The 21,338-nt window shown below is 44.7% G+C and overlaps 1 protein-coding gene across 1 annotated transcript; it reads left to right on the forward strand.

Annotated features, from left to right (window-relative positions):
* Window positions 1-9,041: 9,041 nt before the first annotated feature.
* On the forward strand, window positions 9,042-20,956 carry LOC146833179 (keratin, type II cytoskeletal cochleal-like). The gene is made up of 9 exons (XM_085600835.1): window positions 9,042-9,533; window positions 12,529-12,746; window positions 13,753-13,813; window positions 14,701-14,796; window positions 15,822-15,986; window positions 17,048-17,173; window positions 17,573-17,793; window positions 19,040-19,074; window positions 19,173-20,956. Exons 1-9 carry the CDS (start codon window positions 9,069-9,071, stop codon window positions 19,427-19,429), a joined length of 1,644 nt encoding a protein of 547 aa, XP_085456961.1. The 5' UTR covers window positions 9,042-9,068; the 3' UTR covers window positions 19,430-20,956.
* The last annotated feature ends 382 nt before the right edge of the window (window positions 20,957-21,338 follow it).

Raw genomic sequence — 21,338 nt, forward strand, 5'->3', positions numbered from 1 at the left:
GGAAGACTCAGAAGGACTGGCGGCTGCACTTCTGCAAGAAGAACTATTACTCTGCTGCCCTGTTACTCTAAAGCCCTGATGGCCTGCTGCACCTGCTGCCTGAGTGAGAAGGACTAGCCCTGCATCTTGAACCCAGGACCACCTGAGTGACTCAAAAGGCTAGGTGACTGGCCACCTGATCAGAGTTTCAAGGACATAAAAAGCTCAAACCATCTTAAAACCAGCAATTGGACTCTGCCTACTGTGAGTCTTTCCCCCGAAGTGGTGCCACCCCAGTCCAGGACCACTCAAAGTGAGCCTGAACATGCTCTGCCAGACCAGCTGTCGTCCAAGCAGGACCAATGCAGTGGAACACATCACCTCGCAGCTCGGCACTGTCACAGCTGCTGCATGATGCATCCCTGATGCAGAACTTTTAAAGCTCCTCAGAATTGACACTGCATGGCACCTCCTCGATACAGGACTTCTTATCGCAACCCCTGTGACCTGCCACTGTGTGACGCAGCCTTGACGCAGGACCTTTCATTACAGCCCCACATCCCCACAGCTCCCCAGAATCTCCACTGCACAACGCATCCTCAATGCAGGACCTTGCATCGCACCCTGCAGCCTATCACAACTGCCACTGAGTCATGCACCCCAAAGCAGGATCTTGCAACACCATGCACCCCATATTTAAGATACTTTGTTCAGGGGGCTTAACTAGGGCCCTGCATCCATCCTGCGCTCCATCATGGTTGTCCTGAACTTGTGACTTTATCCTGGTCTGGGGCAGCTGGAAAACTACAGTTGGCGCTTTCTGCATTGAGGCATTATTTTTACCTACAGCTTTAAAATCCATATCTCCGGTTATACTGATTGGATTTTTTTGTCATTTTGATCTCAAACAATGCATTACATTTACTCTATTTTTCCAACTTGAAGTGGTACTTTTTTCTTGTATTGTGTTTTCACTTTATTACTGTTTGAAGTGCTGTAAAAACAATTTACACATTCCCTCTAATTTAAGACTTACTGCTTTTGTGGTAAGCTACCAGAGATTTGAACACAGGTAAATTTGGGGTTTGCCTGTGCCTCACCCTGACAAGAATTTTGTTTGGGTCTTGAGTAGGGTTTCAACCCCCCAACCAGTGACCCAATTTCCCTCACAGACCTTTCGTCAGTGTAGCATTGAAGTGAGCATAAGTGGGTGTTCTAGTTAGTACCTGACTCTAGGTGTGATGTACGAGCGGCCTAAAAGAATCCCATTCACAAAACACAGCTAGTCAGGATGTTTCTGTTACAGTGCCAGAGCTATTATAGCGTTCAAAGCTAGGCAGCACGGCAAGCAAATATGTACTTCATTGTAAAAAGTTAACAGATTTAGAAAATGATAGACATCACCATAGTAAACCTTGTTTTATGAGCTTATTATATTGGATTTTATTATACTTAAGGCGTGCTTATGCTAACACCCCATAAAAACCTCTACCAGGCAAAATGGTTTATTTAATTGCAAAGTCATGTTTAAGCAACAATCACAAAGCCACAGATGAGGGCAATTAAACATACTTAGAAGCAGTTTTAATAAAGTTGAACAGGTCGAATGGCATAAGTCAGAGCCACCTATGAATTCATTTGAATAAAAACAACCTCCAAAGAGTGTAAAATATGTCTATGATAGTGACACTCCTTTAAGAAGTGTCCCTCTTTGTTGTTCTGAGTTTCATAAAACTATTTTATTGATATTAAGCAATTGAGCACATGAAACTTTATTGAGCACCAGAAAGTGTTTACAATGTTATTACTTGGTACATTACAGCATTTTCGTTTTTTGTTGTGTCTTCTTAGCCAAATAATTTATTTGTAGGGTAATACGCTTGAGTGTGGATAACAATACATCAAGATTTATTCTGTGCACATGTACAACCAGTAATGCGTGCTTATAAGGTACAAAGTTATTACCTGGAGCAATTACTTTCTAAAATGCAATTTGAACTATCATATTAACTAAAACATGTCCTTACCCTCCCACCACCCTCCCTCCTGGTCTGCCTTTTTATTGTTGTAACATTCAGCCTATTACCATACATCTGCCTAGATCCCTTTGCTCCCAGTTATTGGTGGTGTGCTGTCTGGGTTCAGAGATGACCTTAACAAGTCTGTGTCACGTGTGATGTAGTATTATGGATATATTATGGAGTAGGAGTACCGGGCCCAGGTGTAAGATGTAACTGTCTAAAATCTTCTAGCATGCGGTCCCATTCTAGGGAAATGGGATGTTTCCGTAGTCCTCTCACCTCCTCTCATCTAATTGCCGCACTCTCGGCCCCACACCATCAGATCGTATCCTCCTGCCACATTGTTAACGGAGGGCATCGAGGAGATTTCCATCTCGTGGTAATCCCTCTCATGGCTAAGATAAGACCTAAGGCGGGGAATCTCAACTGGACCCCTAGGGCACTAGAACGTTTGCGGAGACCCAGCAGGCATTCCACAGTGTTGTCACGGATCGTTAAATGTGTGGTCTCTTCGAGTGCTCTTCGAACCCCACCCCAGTAAGCACCGAGGCAGTGGCAAGCCCATAACATATGGATAAAGCCCGCTTCCTCTGCCCTGCATTGGGGCAACAGTTTTGTGCCTCAGGGAACATACACGGGATGCTCTTTGGGGTTAAATAGGACCTATGTAGCACCATAGTTTGTATAAACGTAAGTCGGGTGTTACGGGATACCTGTTTGGGATGTTCTAGGATACTCGCCCAGGCTTTGTCAGTAATATATGTGTCTGTGACTTCTGCCCACTTTGCTTGGAGATCAGTGAGTGTGATGGATGCTTGCGCCCTAATACCAGTGTACAGCCATTTCATTAGGTGGCCTCCCTTCTCCATGTAGTATAGCAAGTGTACCAACTCATGTTGCGGAGGTTTAATGCGCTGGGGTGCCCATGTTTCTCTATTGTAGTGGGCAACAGCAGCATATAGCAGATAATGGAGATCTGTTGCTCCGGTGGCTTGCACAAACATGCCATCCCCAAAGAGCGATCCAACCTTCTCCACTCCAGCCTCCGCCCAGTCCTGTATTCGTACCTTCGTTAGCCTTCCCCCAGGAAGCGGTATACCTAATAACGGGATATTCCTCGCATACAGGGTTTCCCCCGAGGTATATTGTAAGGCCTTCTTCCAACATTGGAGTGCGGTTGTTAGTAAGGGAGGTCCCTTCAACAGGAGTTTGATTTTGGGGAGCAATAATCTGTGAAGGGTTCTGCACTCTAAATCTCGGGATCCGTAGCCTATTTCCTGCAGGTTTCTGCCTGCTGTCCAGAAGGATAACCACTGTAGTTGGCATGCATAGTAGTAGGCCCTGAAGTCTGGAACCCCTAATCCGCCTTTGTGGGGTTCCAGCTGCAATTTCTTGAGGCTAACCCTATGCCGGCCTTTCCCCCATATAAGCTCCAAGAGAAATTTATCTAATGTTCTGAATACAGCTTGTGGGACTATTAGGGGTAGGTTTACAAAGAAATATAAAAGACGGGGGAGCATCACCATTTTAGAAATGGCAATCCGCCCCATTGCCGATAATGGTAGGGATGCCCAGAAATATATACTTGAGCGTATGGCTGTGATCGGCCTCATTAAATTACCATTGAGTTGATCAGAGTGCGCCCTGTATACACGGATCCCCAGATATTTAAAGGTGTTGTGCGCTATCGGCAAGTTGTAGGTGCCAAAAGGAAGTATGTCCGGACATGGTCCGTAACGAAATTAAAAGGCGTTTGACTTTCCCTCATTAATGGCTAGGCCCAAGATACGCTCAAAGGTATAGAATATAATGGGAAAGGGTTCCGCACTAGCTATCATGTCGTGTAAATAGATGAGGATGTCATCTGCAGTTATTGAAATTAAATGCGTGGTACCATTGAGCGGTATCCCTAGCCTCTCGGCCAATTGCCGCAGCGCTATCGCTAGGAGTTCTAGCGCCAAGACAAACAATAGGGGCGATAGAGGGCACCCCTGTCGAGTGCCCCTATGTATAGCGTATTCACAGGAAATATGCTTCCCAGTGCGTGCTCTAGCGGTGGGATTGGTGTAGAGCAGACGTACCCATTGGAGATAACCTGGAGGGAGACTGAATCGTCGTAAGGCTGCAAACATATATCACCAAGTGATGGAGTTGAAGGCCTGACGAAGATCCAATGCTAGACAGCCCGCATTGGTGTATTCCATTATTCCATTGGTGTAGCCGCCATGACGTGGTGTAGCTATCTAGTGTTTAGGGAAGTACTGCGGGCTGGGAGAAATCCGCATTGTTCCCTGTGTATAAGGGTATTTAGGGCTGGCAGGAGGCGGTTGGCCAAGGTCTTACTAAGGATTTAATATTCAGTCGCTATTAGCGATAAGGGTCGGTAACTGGATAAATCGGTGCCATCTCGTCCCGGTTTGGGGAGGGAGACGACCAGAGCTTGCATAGTGGATTGTGTAAGATGACTGATGTCTAGGGCCGTCTTATATAGTTCTTCTAATTTAGGGACAAGAGGGTCTGAATAAGTTTCATAAAATTCTTGGGTAGGCCATCAAGCCCGGGGGATTTATTACAGTTGAGGCCCTTAATCGCCGCTCGTATTTCATGCTGGGTGATGGGGCCAGAAAGCTCTTCCTTTGTGTCGTCTCTAATACTGGGGAACGTTAGTTCATTTAAGAAGTCCTCTAATAGCACGTCATTAGTATGTGTGGGGACAGCATAGAGCCTACTGAGGTAACAACAAAAGGCCTTGTTTATCTCAATTTGTGTATGCACCAGACCCCTTTTGGTGGGTGCAAGAATGCTGGTGAATCCGGGCCAGCAGCGTACCAGACTTGTTGGCCTCAGTATGCTTCCGCTGTGTAAAGTCCCGGTGGTCTATGACATGGAGATCTTCTAGGATCTCTGCATGTCGAATGCGGGCCTCCTGCAAGGACTCCCTTTGATCTGGGTCCGACACCGCTGCTTGCTCCAGGTCTGTCATTTGGGTTTCTATATCCATAAGGCATTGGTGTATTTCCTGTCTAGCCCCTACTATGGTCCCAATTGCCGAACCCCGCACTACCACCTTAAGTGCATCCCAATCAACGAGGTTGGAGGAGGCTGTATTTCAGTTTTCGGACAGATAATTTGTGTTACGGAACAGAGTATCTTCTAGGAGATGAGGCCATAATTCCAGGTGGAGACTGGGGTGGGGACTCTACCCCATGTGAGCGTGAGTTCCAAAGGGTTATGGTCAGAGAAAGTCTTAGCTAAATAAGTGGAGTGGTGTATTTGTGTAGTAAGTATGCGAGACCCTAAGAACCTGTCAATCCCGGTGTGAAGTTGGTGAACTGGTGAATAAAAGGAATATTCCCTGTGTGTAGGGTGCAAAGATCGCCAAATATCAGTCAATTCCCAGCCGTTCATCCAGGTTGTGAGGAGATCAGCTTGTTTGCGGGCGCCAGTGCCATGTAATGGAGGTTGAGATCTATCTAAGTCCACATCTAGAACGGCATTACAATCCCCACCCAGAATCCAAGGAATTGTGTCCCACCCAATTAGAGCAGTGCTCAACCGTTGAAAGAATTTGTCTTGATCGAAGTTCAGGGCATAAATACTGCCCAGAACAACAGGTAGCACATCCAGCGTACCCCTCAACAGTATATATCTCCCCTGATCATGTACGCGGTGATCTAATTCTTTGAAAGGGACCCCATGGCGGATCCATATAGTTGCTCCTCATGCAAAGGCCGAGTAATTAGTGGAGAACATGTGACCGCTCCATTTTTTGCGGGTCTTCAAGGCTTCAGAGTCAGTAAACTGTGATTCCTGAAGGGAGACGATATGGGCCTTCTGCCTTAGAAGATAAGCGTGAACTCGGTGCCTTTTGTGTTCTGCCCCCAGACCACGCACATTCCAGGTCAACAGGTTATAAGAACCCAAAGTGGTGATGTTATTGGACATAGGTGGGTAATGTGAACAGGGCTCCTCCTAACACGGAGCCAATTAATGTTTGCAGACCAGGAGTGCCCCATTCCCTTCAAACCAAAAATACTTGGCGCAGCCATTGAACTGTGTTGGGCCAAACAAAAAACTACAACATTTGTGTACAATACTACAGTGCGTTCGCCATGTGGGGGGTCATTGCCACTGGCCATATTAGAATTTCTCAACTACTGAGCTCCGGTAGCTCGACAGAGCCCAAGGGGATAAACATGATATATCAATTAACAATCATAATCGCCTAGTAGGGGGCCACTGGGGATTTAACCTAAAGGCGGTGGGCCTCCCTGGTTGCAACAAAAAGGCTATTATCAAGGTTTGTAGGCTCCGGTTATGCAATTATGAGGAGGAGCAGTACAGCATGCCAGTTCGTAACCTTGCAATTAATCACAGACTATCAACAAACAGCATAATTGAGCTAAGACAAAAGGATACAGGTATACTGTGTAGTCCCTCTAAAGTTTCTAGTGTTTCTTCATTGAGTTTAGTCGAAACGACATAGTGGACCACGTCAATTGTCTACCAGATCATCCACAGTTTGGGGTGTAACGGAGAGGAACAGGGTGATGCTGTGATCCGAGTCTGAGTGAATGGTATTGCTGTCTTCAGAGTCCGACAAGATCTTGGAGTTGTCTTCTCAAAAGGAGCCAGCCAGGGCCAGCGCCTCCGCTGATCACGTGTCGGGCCGACTATCTTGGTGCTTGACTTGCTCTTAGCACAACGCTGGGAGTCGCATTTCTGTGATTGTGTGAGGCCACGTCGTGATGAGCCGAATAGTCTGTCCTGACTGGATTTCAGGCCCATCACCTCCAGCCATTCCCCTGCATCATTCGGGCTGTTGAAAAAATAAGTTTTCCGGTTGTGAATGATTTTCAAACATCTTGGGAATAGAAGTGCGTATTTGAGTTGGGCAGCACGTAGTTTCTCCTTGACTGCTTGATAAGAGGACCGTTGGCGCTGCACCATTATGGTATAGTCGGGGTAAAACGAGATCTTCTGATTCTCGTATTGGATCATTCCTTTTTCTCTCGCCTTTTTTAGGAGTACATCACGGTCCCTATAATTAAGTATTTTGACATTCAACGGTCTGGGGGGCGCTCCTGCCTTTGGCACTCCAGTAGGAATTCTATGTGCCCTCTCCTCACAGAAGTATGGGGATAGGCCATCTTGAGCCACATATTCTTCGAGCCATGTTTCCATAAAGTCTGCCGGTTTGGTGCCTTCACTACGTTCAGGAATTCCAAGTACGCGTATGTTATTGCATCGATTTCTTCCCTCAGCATCTTCGACTCTGTCCTGCAAGCCGGTGACCTGCTGCTGCAGCTGTTTTATTTGTGTATCATGTTCCGCAAGTTTAGGTTCCATGCTGGATAATGTTTTCTCCTGTTCGTGGACTGCATCGGCGAGTTTCCCATGATCCGCTCGAAGGAGGTTGAGGTCAGTCGTGAGAGACCCAATTTGCTGCTCTATTGCTCTGCGCGAATCTCTAACCTTCTTTAGGATCAGATCGAGTTAGTCAGGGGGTAGATTGCCCGGCTCTGAGGAGGAGGTGCCAGGCAATAGGAGCCTAGCTCTGTCCCCGGGCGTCCCGGAGGGCCCCTCCACAGCCGTGGTATTGTCCAGTACCTTCCCTTTAGGTCTTCCCATGATGGCTGCCAGGGGTTAATGGGTGCTGTCAGTGCGTGAGGGGTGATAGCGGTAGAGGAGATGCAGTTCAACGCAGCACCAACCCAATGGCGCAGGCCCAGAGGGTATGAGTCCCAATGGTGCTGGGTTCCTACTGGCCACACTCAGTGGATTCATGGGTGTAGCCACGGATACCCCCAGGCCTACCCGTTCAAGTCTCCCTCATGTCCTGCAACTCAATATGTGGTTTAAGATATGTAGTGTTGCCCCTTATGGCTGCCAGATGGTCTCCTACCTTCAAGGAGCGAGGTCTGCTGTGTGTCACTCACCCTGCTTCACCAACGTTCGGTAATAATCTCGGTGGCTTCCGTCGGCTGGCTCAGTGTTCTGGAGTGTATTCGTGCAGTGAGCCTGCCAGACGCAACTCTGCTCAGTACTGCCCGTGGCCCTCCGCCGCTCTGCGCTCAAGCGACCTACACACCCAGAAAAGGCCACTTCCAGGGGCCCACCGCGACTCCTGGTATCAGTTATACCGCTCCGCAAGGCTGGGACCAATGCATCGCTTCCTCTGCCGCTCCTGAGGCCCCGGAGGTCCCCACTCTGCCACCCGCAGCATATTCAATATCCAGCGTTAGCAGGAGACAGCTCAGGACATCACGCAGGGCGAGACCGTGGGCAAATGATGGTGAGATCCCCTCATGCAACAGGTGGCAACAGCATTCGGGGGGCACCGCCGTCTGCCCCCCGCAAGGTAATAGTATCAGCGTGGCGGGGGAAGAGACAGGCCCCCACGCAGTTTCGTGCAACAGCACTACACACCCCCTTCCACCCTCAATCTGCCGCCCTCCGCTTCACGGGTCCAGTCCTACCCCCACGCGGGCCCTGCCCCAGCAATCCTCCACTCTGCAGGGGCCTCAGTGCTGGTAAAAACCGCTGCTCCCACAGGGGCAGCCGTTAGGTGCCCCCTCACCGTTCTTCAGCGGCTGTCCTCCACCGCAGTGGGCATAAACCAGTGCATGATTCATGCAATAGTATTCAGGAATGATTTCGGCTAATTTTGGTAAAATGCCAATAAGACTGTACCACCCATGTGCCTCACTCTTGTAAAAATGAACCTTCACAGAATCATGGCTCACTGTTGCAAAAGATAGCCTTTATCTGAGTTACCAGAAGTGAAACTAGGTTATTTTGCATCACTAGCAATTAGCAACAAATATATAAATTTTATAGGAAGTGCTAGCTGTGTGCCAGGGTATTGCAACGTTTAACAAGCCAATGAATATGGGTTTCTGCCAGCTCAACACATACTCAACAAATTATTACAATAAAAAATCCTGTTCTTACTCCCTCACAACCAAGCCCAAAAAAATACATATAAAAGGAGGTGAGTGCATCTCTCAAAGCAGAGGCACTTGCTTTCCTCAAGTCGTATTGCCATTCCACTTCATAGCCATCAACATGTCCCAACAATCGACCAGTGGGAGGCATGGAAATAGTGGCAGACTCTGCTACAGCTCTCACTCTGTCTCTCGTGGAATAGGAGGGGGTTCTAGACACAGTGGTGGTATCAGCTTTGGTAGCAGAAGTCACCACAATCTAGGGACTGGCAAAAGAATGTCCACCAGTGGCAGTAGCAGCAGTTATATGGGTGGCTATAATTCTGGTGGTGGAGCTGGAAGCATCTTTGGTAGTGGCACAGGCGGTGGAACTTCTGTTAGGTTTGGTGGTGGAGCTGGTTTTGGGTTTGGGGGAGGCTCTGGATTTCCAACTTGCCCACCAGGTGGCATCCAGGAAGTTACCATCAATCAAAGTCTCTTGGCCCCACTCAACTTGGAGGTTGATCCAAGTATCCAAAGGATACGAACACAGGAGAGGGAGCAGATCAAGACGCTCAACAATAAATTTGCCACCTTCATCGATAAGGTAAGTCCTTGGTCTCCAAACCTTGATATTCACTTTTATTACTATGAATAGAGCAACAACCATCAAGACCATTGAATCTTTGGTTATATATTATTCGGGAAAATAATTTCCATCAACATATTAAAATTAATACAAACTGCGATAAATAGGCCTGCTTCTAGCTCCCACACTTTATTCAATTTGCTATTACATTTAATAGCAAGCAAGACCAATAAATGTCTTTTAGAGCTGCTAAAAACTCAGAAACGAAAAAGATTGATAGAAAAGCACCGAACTAGACATATTAAAAGGATTTTGACACTTCTTAATTAATTTATTAGAGCCTGCTTGTTTACAAAGTTATCCTTCCTAACAATGTAATCTATTATTCATTATTGTTAATCATATTTCTAATTATGCAGCACAGTTTTCACTGTTTAATGTATAATTTTGATTTTTAATGACACATCTGATGTTGCATAGAAACATTGTTTTGTATCCGATCATTTTGAGAATCTAGCTCATTTACCAGTAACTGACATATTTTTTACTGGATAAATGGACAATTGTACAGGTTTAAAGTAACTGTACAGTAAAGTATTGATTGATACTGATATATACGCATTATACATTCAATCCATCAAAGCTTGGAACTTAAAAACAGAACTGTCACTGATTAAAAACTGACAATATTTCCAACTTTATCAAAGATGTCACAGTTGTTCTCCAATATGAAATAATAAGCAATTTTTATTTTACAGTTCTCGTAGTCCTTCAAGATTTCACAATATAATTTGAAATAAAATGAATAATTTTCATTCCGCCAGTACTTTCACACAATAGTAATACCTATTTTCGAGTTCTAATACCATAATCCAATATTAGTTGAGTGGTTTCTCCCATCTTTTTAGCAAATTAGAGAGAACATGTAAGGCCAAAATGCAATTCCTTCTAAATGCATGCAAGGTGACAAGCACAAAAATGACCATATTCTTCAATTTAGTTAGTGTAACATCTTGAGGGCATGATCCCAAGGCAAAACTTCCCTTAGAGAGATGCCGATTAAAGGTAGAACATTAGAGTACCATAATTTTCCTGGATTCTAGTTTTTTTTTAGTACGGAGAAATGCAGGCCCAAAAGAGCTATCAAGAATTCAGTTAAATCATTGATGATTCATTTTATCCTAATATCTGCTTATGATCAATCCTGGTGTTGTATGGACTTGTGAGGGCTTATCTGACTAAAACATTGAAAGAGCTAAACCAATCACTGTTCAAAAGGAGAAACCTAGAGCGGGGTTGCCATATTATCTACCATTAGGAGATCTCATTAAATTGCTTGAAAAACGATAGAGAACGATTTGTCCACTCTTAGCTGCATATTAGCAGGTATGCTTGCAGAATCATCAGCAACATAATTAGAGTGCAATTCCGTCCTAAATGACTTCATTGAAGTGGACTTTGGTGACATGCAGATTTTCCTAAAAAATCCTCCCTATACTTTAGTAAAAGCATTTAATTTGTTGTGTCCCCATAACTAACTGCCATTTTTTCCCTCTGGACCTACAATGAGGAAGATATGGGTCTCGTGCATATTTTTAGTTATGTGCTAATATACATATATCTATATATATATATATATATATATATATATTGAGTTGTGTAGGATATTTCACTTTTCAGTATTTGCGACTGAGACGGCTCAGACACCCCTTTTTTTGCAAAGAGAGTGACAGTGTCTAAATTATGACTGTTCAATAGAAAATGATCTCTTAAGGGAATATTATGGTCCCACCACTAAGCTCTTTGACTTTGGTGTATCCACCTCTAGTTTGCTCCTCTCTGGCCTTGGAAAGCAAAGAAAAGCCTATGCAAATCGTTATTTCCTTGCCAGCAATGCACTATCATCCATAGATAGAAAACACATCATGAAGTGATATTTTCTCTTGGGCCATCTACTTCATACACAGCTAAGCACCCAGGCATATGATTAAAGAAATAGATTACATTGAAGTGGGACAAATAAACAACCATGGTGAGCACCTCTACAAATGGAGAAGTGTTGTAGCCATACAGCATCACAGTGCAGTTACTTGTGTATACTACAGGTATTCCTTCTATTAGCCTTTCAAGTACAGTACAATGTTTCTAACATATTAACAAATGTGAAAGCTAAGAACCCCCCCCCCCCACCTTTCTGAGGAACATATTTCATGAAAAAATAAAACAGATATAATTCCTGTTCAACAGGGCCTAGTTTGTGATGAAATTCGGCCAGCTAGGTTTCTGTGGTTCTATTAATCAAACAGTCCTGTAATCTAGAGGCAAATATTTTCCTAAAGAATTTCTTTGATCCATCGAACAATGAGATGGGGCAGTAGTTAACCAAGTTCATAGGATTATCCTTCTTGAATATGGACACAACAGATTCCGCTCTCCCAATGACAATACAAGACTTGATTCCTGGATTTTATTGAAGAGTGTTGTTACCAATACAAACCAGGTATCCAAATAAGATGCAATGAAATCTTTTGTCACAACTTTAGGAGCACTAGTCTTTACATTTCTTTAGTCTTCATTAGTCTCCTCAACTTCCTTTAATAAAATGGAAGCAAGATGAAATCTAGGAGGTATCACTGTGCTAGTTATTACCCTGCCCACAATCCCCTAGTGCTACACCACCATGGAGATTTTGATGCATTATACTTCAACACTAAAATGACATTCTAGTATTTTTTCACTTTCTTTTATCCCTGATCTCTCCTTTGCTTTTCTTTGCCATTTATTTCTTCCTACAGTACTTGTTACTACACAACTACACGTCCTCAAAATCTGGCACCCGCCTAATTCTGTACATCAAATGGCTGATATGAATGAATTTCCTGTTAGCATGTTGGTAACACTTCTGTGTTTCAACTCCAACACCATTCTAATGCCTACAGAAAGTGATCTGACAGCAGCTGTACCTCTTTACATCTTTCTTGGTTGTTTAATTTATATACTCGCTGGGTTTCAGGTACGATTTCTGGAGCAACAAAACCAGGTTCTGGAGACCAAGTGGCATCTTTTGCAGGAACAAGATAACAAAAAGGGTCCTGGAAAGGGTCTTGAGTCCTTCTTTGAAGCATACATCAGCACCCTAAGGAAGAATCTGGACTCCACGACAAATGACAAAGGTCGCCTTAGCGGAGAATTGAAGAACCTGGAGAACCTTGTTGAAGAGTGCAAGACCAAGTAAGAGAAACTCCAGCATACTGCACAAACCTAGCACACTGCACAAACCTAGCATACTGCACAAACCTAGCATACTGCACAAACCCAGCATACTGCACAAACCCAGCATACTGCACAAACCTAGCATACTGCACAAACCCAGCATACTGCACAAACCCAGCATACTGCACAAACCTAGCATACTGCACAAACCTAGCATACTGCACAAACCCAGCATACTGCACAAACCTAGCATACTGCACAAACCCAGCATACTGCACAAACCTAGCATACTGCACAAACCTAGCACACTGCACAAACCTAGCATACTGCACAAACCTAGCATACTGCACAAACCCAGCATACTGCACAAACCCAGCATACTGCACAAACCTAGCATACTGCACAAACCTAGCATACTGCACAAACCCAGCATACTGCACAAACCTAGCATACTGCACACACCTAGCATACTGCACAAACCCAGCATACTGCACAAACCTAGCATTCTGCACAAACCTAGCATACTGCACAAACCCAGCATACTGCACAAACCTAGCATACTGCACAAACCTAGCATACTGCACAAACCTAGCATACTGCACAAACTTTGCACGAATAATGTATAGAAGATCAATAATTACCTGCAGCTGAAGGAATAGCTGACTACTCTGAAGTTGGGAATATGTGTTACTAAAATGGGCTCTTTCGTTATTTACAGGGGATAATCACGCTATCTAATAGATTTTCAGGAGGGTAGCTTATCTTGAGAAAAGTGTATGGCTTTATAAGATTTACCATAAAGGATGATAACCTGAACTTGATTGAAATTCATTGCGATCAGTGTCATTTCACTTTTGCATTTTGGATGAGGCATTTCCTCTGCCACCCAGCTTCAAGCACAGCTTGTCCACCTTTCCTGATGGCCTTGACGTCGTCCATGCTGCACTTTTGTTGACTTTGATCTTGAGTAGAGGCTGTGCTTAGAAAAACAAACCATTACTTCAATCCCTCTTGCTTTTGACAGATACGAACAGGAAATCAACAAGCGCACACAGGCCGAGAATGAGTTCGTGGTGCTTAAAAAGGTGAGTGAAGCGGCTTTTAATCCGCGAAATGATGACAACGGATGACAAAAACAACCATTTCAAGGTTTTAGAAACGCGCTGTATAAACCATTTGCAAGAGTTTGCTCCAAACCCCTTTTATCGTTCAGATGCATAAACTTCTATGAAGGGTGAAGTTGACAATATGGAACGTATCCCTATATGGCGATCGACTGAATCAGATAACAGCCAAGCAGACCTGTGTGATCCTGAGAAAAGTAACCCGCAAATAACTGCCGGGCGCTTATTAGTCGCTCCAACATGAAGGGAGGTGGCCACTTTGTTGGCATGGCTAAGTCCACCGCATCCCCACTGCCCTCTAGGGTCCTTTCCCGTGTCCTTCACACATGACCCGGAAGTGGTGATCAGAAGGGTCTATAAATCCGTGCCACCATGGGTGCGTCCTCTTTGTTCCATGGTTGCCCCATGGATGGTGGCGCACCAGGCCGATGAAGGTATCCGAGTATGCAAGGCTGTCATGAAGGAGGAGTCGGGGGTGGGGTCCGAACTTATGGCATAACTGAATGATCATCCTGCAGCGTCAGTGTGATTTTCTGCATGCTTTTTCCAGGTTCAGGCTTTCTAGTCCTACCTCAGAGTTGCCCACGGTTGTATGATTTCATGGGTGTGAACAGTTCTGGTCGTGAGTGCCCTGATGAGGGATGGCGTGTTAAAGAGTTGCCTGGGCCTACTTGGAAATCCCACTGAAGTTATCCCTGGCTCTTACGTGTCACGCTAACCCTATGATGGTATTTGGGTAGGACAATGACATTGCACACGGGAGCGCTCTAAGCTTCAGTGGTCCACAAATTCTACTTCTTGCTGTTGCTGGTAAATTCTTCCGATGATCACTTGCTTCTTTTCAACAGGATGTGGATGCTGCCTACTTGAAGAAAGTGGAATTGCAGTCCAGGGTTGAAGCACTATCTGACGAGATCCACTTCCTGACAAAGATGTATGAAGAAGTAAGTTACTGAGCCCTGTTCTCCCCAGTCAAAGCACCACTTGATTAATACATGAGGCACTCGTGTGTGTAGGGACAGGAGGCAAAAGCACACAAATTATGCAGGGTTGGACTGGAAACTAAAACTAGTCCTGGCCAACATGTTCAAAGCAGCTACAGAATGCAGGAGGGCAAGACTAGAATGTGGCCACAGGGGCATAATTGAGTCACGGTAGCCATCCTGCTTTCAAAGTCTGCAGTTCACTGTGCAAATGCCAGAACAGCAGAGGAAGCAGAATGGCCACTTAGCCTGACATTTGCCTGAACACGACACTCCAACGTGTTGTGAGTAGAAATGTAGAAAGAATACATGTAGGATGCAGTGACTTGTTATGATATGGAGAAACCAGTAGCACACATGATCAGATCACTTGTGCAGATAGGTGACAAGCGGCTGTAAGGTACTCCGTAGGGGAGCCCGTGCGGATGGGAAAGAGAATGCATCAAGACATACTTCTGTTGACATGTGATAGGCAGAAGGCAGACCATACCTCATTGGCCTTTGGCTGGGTCTGGTCAAATGTTTTTTATTACATTAATAAGATCTCCAATTGTTACCACTTAGGGCTGCCTCTTATTGATTGATATGTATGGGCCCATCTTCTTGCTGGGATAAAAGGTTACCCTATATTGGCATTCATTAACACACCATTTGCTTTTTCATTGAAGCTGATATCCAAAATTGGGCTGCCATAAATATCCTTCCATTGAATAAGCTAATATTGTCCAAATGCAGTGGTTGTGTGCCTGACCATGTCTTCCTGACCACTCGTTTAATGCTGTGCGTGTAAACAGTGCTGAAAGCATGGCACCCACTGCACACCCCTTTCTATGTTGAAAAACTACAATGCCGCTCTTCAGCGAAGCCAGAACCCAAACAAACAAAGAGGGCTCCCCAAGGTGGAAGGATGTTCAGCAGTCTGGATTCCGTGTTATTAGAGATTTGTTGTACATTTGATCCAAATTTGTTTGGCCTGTGTTTTTCAGGAGATCAACCAGCTGCACTCCCAAATCTCAGAAACCTCGGTTATTCTGTCCATGGACAACAACCGCAACATCAACTTTGACAGTATCATCGCCGAGGTGGAGAATGAGTACAAGGAGATCGCGAAGCGGAGCCGGGCTGAGTCAGAATCATTCTACCAGCAGAAGGTGAGCACCAGCTGTCATTGAGAGGAATAAAAAGGCACAACTCCAGGAGCACAAGCTGTGTAATATAAAGGATACTGTCATTATTTTTACCCTCAGGGACCATTGAGGAAATCTGCTCCAGCAACCAAATTTTAATACAATGGAGCTTAAATAAGTCACATAGCAAAATTGATGAGGCGCAATGTAAATGCACTCACTTGATCGCTCCATACACTATCCCATCAATCTTTTATAAATTAGCCCAAAATTGTTATTTTGTGACACATAATGTCCAAATTGTTTTCAATAATGCAATCCCTCTGGTGCTGTGCAGCTCTATGAGCGGGTGCCAAGCTGAATGTCCTAATAGGTGAGGCTGGAGCAGTTTCATTGTGCGCATCATTCGGGCCACTGGCTCCTGTGACCCATTATCGATATTGTTGGGATGAAAGAGGAGTCGTTGATCTTTCATTCTCCCACGAGTCTTGCCTCTTTGGAATGACCACCAAGAACCGCTTTCGTCTCTTCCATCGAACACTGGTCGTTGATCATCAGTAGCTCCTAAAGTCCCCCAAACATCGTCTTCTGGCTGATTAGTGACTCTAGTCCTCAGCCATCACACTGACTTTTTCACCCAATGGGTCATTACTTATGAAGTCGCGTCATGACAGAAGAGTGAGATCTGGCTCCACCGTTTCTTCTTCCGTCTGGCCAGCCCTCATTGTCTGCCTTCATTTTAGCCCCCTTTCCTGTTTTGCCGCAGCAATGAAAGTGTTTTCTGTGTGGACCAAACTCCCCTTTCTTATATCTTTCATAAATTCTTTTTGTGCCAAGCAAAACGATTCAAGGGAGCTCCTTATCTAAAGCCTGAAGAACCAGGATAACGTTTGCACTTCCTTCCCATTACCACTAAAAAAGGACACTGTTCCCCGGAGAGTGTTTCCAGAGGATGAAGGCCCACGTACAACATGCCAGCTCCTTGTATTGTGTCATTCCCATAGCAAACAATAGGCAAGAGATGCCTGCTCATTGTGAGGGCACCACCGTCCACCCCGACCCTAACACACAAGTTTTACTTTCAGTTTCAAGAGCTGCAGAAGACAGCGGGTGACCACGGCAACGATCTGCGCAGCACCAAGACCGAGATCAGTGACCTCAACCGCCAGATACAGAGGATGAAGGCAGAGGCAGAAACTGTGAGGAAACAGGTACAGTGTGAGATATATGTCAACTCAGCTCAGAATGAGTTCCACATGAACAAAGCCACAGTAATGTTCTAAGTAGTAATACTAGCCATGACTAACGACTAGCAAGCAGGAACGCCCACATTGTTCAGGAAACAAGCAAAGCAGGTAAAGAAATAAATACCATATAAAAACAGGTATGAAATATACCTCTCCAATAAAATTTGAAAATTATAGATATTGCTACAGTTGAATTCGTTTTATGGGCTCATTTCAGTTTTGTTGTTTTTGAGGTGAGGTGCTTAAGATCAGAGGTGGCAATTATAGTTTCCAGCACATACAAGTGAACTTTCTTGAGACAATATGTGACTGGTAAAAATGTCTGCTTTAATTAAGAAAGAGCGCATATATTTTTTTCCAAAGGTTGCCAAATTGCAGGCGGCTATCACAGAGTCAGAATCGCGTGGGGAGTCCGCCATCAACGATGCCAAAAGGAAGCTGGCTAACGTTGAGGCCGCCCTACAGAAGGCAAAGGAGGACATGGCGCGCCAGCTGCGTGACTACCAGGAGCTGATGAATGTCAAGCTAGCCCTTGACATTGAGATTGCCACCTACAGGAAGCTTCTGGAAGGAGAAGAGTGCAGGTGGGTGCTAAATTGGATGTCAACTATTAAAGACCACTTCTTATAGGTAGGGGAATATATAGATATCTATGCAGGCCCATGAATGACCTCTGCTGCAGACCGCATACAGTGAAGACCAATGAAGGCGCTATATTTGAGGATAGAGAAAGCTCATTTTGACTCAACGTGCATTCATCTGGGGAAAAGGGGGTGGCTTAGTAGAACGGAGGAGATTGGCCTCAACTGAAATTCAGGAAAAAAAATATTGGGAGCAAACTATAAGTTTTGCTGGAATCCAGATTTAAAAACACTGGGAGCCCAAAGGAAAATTACTGGAAGGCCACTGCCCTTCTCAGATGAAGACAGAAGACCGAGCTTGGATGAAGTGTTGAAGCAATATTTACCTGTAGTTCCCGTAGAGAGGCTAGAGTAGTGAGAGAATGATACAGAAGGAGCAAGGGAGAGACATAGACAAACATAGTAAGAGAGAGCACAGATGAAGACTATGGGACAAGCACAGATGATGGATGGCTTCCTGAGTTCAGAGACCAGCCTTGAACTGTAGTTGCAAATTTAGCAGGGGTCATGGGTTAGACGGAGACGAAAGAGGGATAGCTTAGCTGTGGAGGAGATAATCGTTCCATTGATGACCATTAGTTGTGCTCTGTTTGCTAACATATCCACTTTGAGATATGTATTATCGAAGAGATTCATGGGCTACATTTAGCACATGTAGCTTAACATTCCATCCCTAGAGGGACAGCATTTTTCTTGAGAAAAAAAAAATATTTGTGTGTGTGACTGTGCAGAGTAGGTGCTGCATAAAATGAACAATTGCAGAATGCAGAGCGGACATGACACTTAACTTTCCCCTTTGTGGGTAGCCTTCAGTGAAAAAGCAGTGGTTAAAAAAGGGGGGAGCTTCTGTCCTGCAAAAACATTTGAAGGACTTTGTAAGTGGTGGCATGGCAGACCTGTTTCTGGGAGGAGGCCATCCGGTTTGCATTGGTTATCTGAACCCTGGCATGTCAGGATTTGAAGATCATCCGTCTATTTTTCTCTTCTCTTTCAATGATGCTGGGCAACCTTCCTCGCCTTACTCATTTGTTTCACATCTATTGATGAGCTTGGTCTATGTGTCGTTTTGTAGTGTCCTGTGCAATTTCTGTCTTCATGATTCCGATGCACTGGCCACATAGCATGGACGTACTTCCAATGATCTTCTCATCCTGTGATTGACAAGTCTATCCTTGTGTCTCCTTTACAGGATGTCAGGAGACAGTGCCACCGCCGTGAGCGTCTGTAAGTTTCTATAGTATTTCATTTTGGGAAGAAATATGGGTTTCTGTCATTTTTAGTCAATTAAATGATGTTGATGTCTGTCTATGATTTATTCGCAGCTGTGGTCAGCAGCTCAGGAGGCGGCGCTGGAGGCTCCATGGGTGGAGGCTACGGAGGCAGTGTTAGCGGAGGCACTGGAGGTGGCTTCGGATACGGCGTTGGTGGAGGCTCAGGAGGAGGCATTAGCGGAGGTTCTGGCTATGGAGGAGGTAGCGGCGGAATGGGCTTCAGCAGCGGAAGCGGACGTAGCGGTGGCTCTGCAGTTGTGAAGAAGACCTCATACTCCATGCAGTCCTCTAGCGGACGGCGATACTAAATGACCGACACTCCCTCTGCGCTGATGGCTTACCCTGAAGAAAGATCTGAACCGCTAATAACCAGCAACAAAACTGGACCTTTTCAAAAATGACCATTGTTGTTCTGTCCGCTCAAGGAGGCTCACGCATTTCCCAATCCAAAGGCAATCCAAAACTGTGCTCTTATTCCCCAAGGCAGAGTCAGAACATCAAAACACATATTCTTTGAAAAGTCTAGAGTGGTCACTTACATATAAAGCTAAATTGCTGAGTTTTCACGTGTGTATTCTGAGGGCAGTGAGGGCCTATGTACCGGATTCCAGGCTCAGATCACGATTTCCATAACAAGTATCTGTGCTGAGCAGCACTTTTCACACACTGGTCTAAGCCCCAGTTCGTACAATTGACATTACAACTAGTTCAGAGTAACACAACAAATTATCTTGGCCTGATTTCAATGGTCTAAAATGGCAGTGAATGAAACTACAGTGAGTTTAGGCCGCAGTCCATGTACGTTGATCATTGACTACCTGAATAAAGAAAGATGTAACACTTGCATTAGGTCACACATTTTGTGTGCCTTATCTACAAAATTATAAAAAAAAATCCTTGCATGGTAGGCATAATTTTCTCAAAATCCATGAGTATTATATGAAACGCAATTTGCTGATCTTCAGTATAACATTTGCACATAAAAGCGTACCTCATGTGCAATAATTACCTGAGATACCGACAGGAGGCTAGTTTAGGCACACAAAGTCTAGAACAGTTTTACAGTTCTCAGGAGAATTTTTCTGCTGGAACCAGTCTCCCATGCGATAATATTGTATGTAAAAGGTTGATCAGGAGAAAAAAGTTACATAAAATACACAAAAAACAACAATCGGTGATTATGAGAAATTTCACGTGCATAACACAGATGTTACCCCTGTTTACTTATAGTAACTCACTCCGTTTCCTCTAAGTGCATCTTGGGCTGTCAACCATGAATTTTGTTCTTAATAAACCTTCTGTGGAAGTCCCTGTAGATTATTACCGCACTAAATGAGCAGATGTGCTCACAGTAAGGCCCACTGAAAAGAATAGAGGAAGGAAATAGGAAGTAACAGGCTTGGTGCTAGGATAGGGGTAACCCTACTAATGGTTGCCATGCATCCCTTTGTAACAGAGATTGCTGCATAGCTCTCACATTCCTCAGTTCCAAGGCTGAGATCCCCCCAACAACATCTTCTGATTGCAAACTCTTCATACAGACACTAGAAAAGCATAGACTTCAGACTGGTCTGTGACATAGGCTGGTTACCACTTAGTGAAGAGCCAAAGGGAAGTCATTCTATTGCTTCTCAGTCTGGTAGATGGTTCACAGCTCGTGGTCCGACTGTTCCAAAGGATTTAGCCTGTATTCTCTCAAGTGGACTACCAGCCATTTCTTTTGCTTAAGCTAAGCCACGTTTTCTGCCACTGCTTTACTGCATTTTTACTGCATGTTTGCACTTCAACATGGTGGTTCTTCATTTTTGTGTTGAATAAAGGCTGTTTTCATCGCTTTACTTGGTCTTATTTGTACTGTGTGAGAGAGCTACACGTAAGGAGGGTTCTATGAACAGAATTAAATACATCTACAATGGTAAAGTTCACTTGGCCACTTGCTGGGTCCTAATATTATCTCAACAACGGGTGATGAATGAAGGGGGGGCAGTGTTTTTGAATCTCTGACATCTCTATTCGGACTATAACACACTGCAAATATGACTAGGATGGGGGACGCTAAGAGCTCCTACCTCATATGGCGACTACAGCCAGCAATGCTGGAAGACCAAGTTTTTATGGAAGAAATGAGAGAGGTTCTAACACATTATTTTGAGGAAAATTGGGGAACTGTCACTTATAGGCAAACTGAATGGAAGGCGCTCAAGGTGGTAATCAGGG

Source organism: Triturus cristatus, chromosome 4_2 (genome assembly GCF_964204655.1).
Source record: "Triturus cristatus chromosome 4_2, aTriCri1.1, whole genome shotgun sequence".
Lineage (NCBI taxonomy): Eukaryota > Metazoa > Chordata > Amphibia > Caudata > Salamandridae > Triturus > Triturus cristatus.

Bases quoted from the DNA above. Each gene is read 5' to 3' on its own strand.
- LOC146833179 (XM_085600835.1), top strand. From the start codon at position 9,069: ATGTCCCAACAATCGACCAGTGGGAGGCATGGAAATAGTGGCAGACTC. The intron at 12,747-13,752 runs GTAAGAGAAACT...TGCTTTTGACAG, and splicing joins GTTGAAGAGTGCAAGACCAA to ATACGAACAGGAAATCAACA. The intron at 17,174-17,572 runs GTACAGTGTGAG...TTTTTTCCAAAG, and splicing joins CAGAAACTGTGAGGAAACAG to GTTGCCAAATTGCAGGCGGC.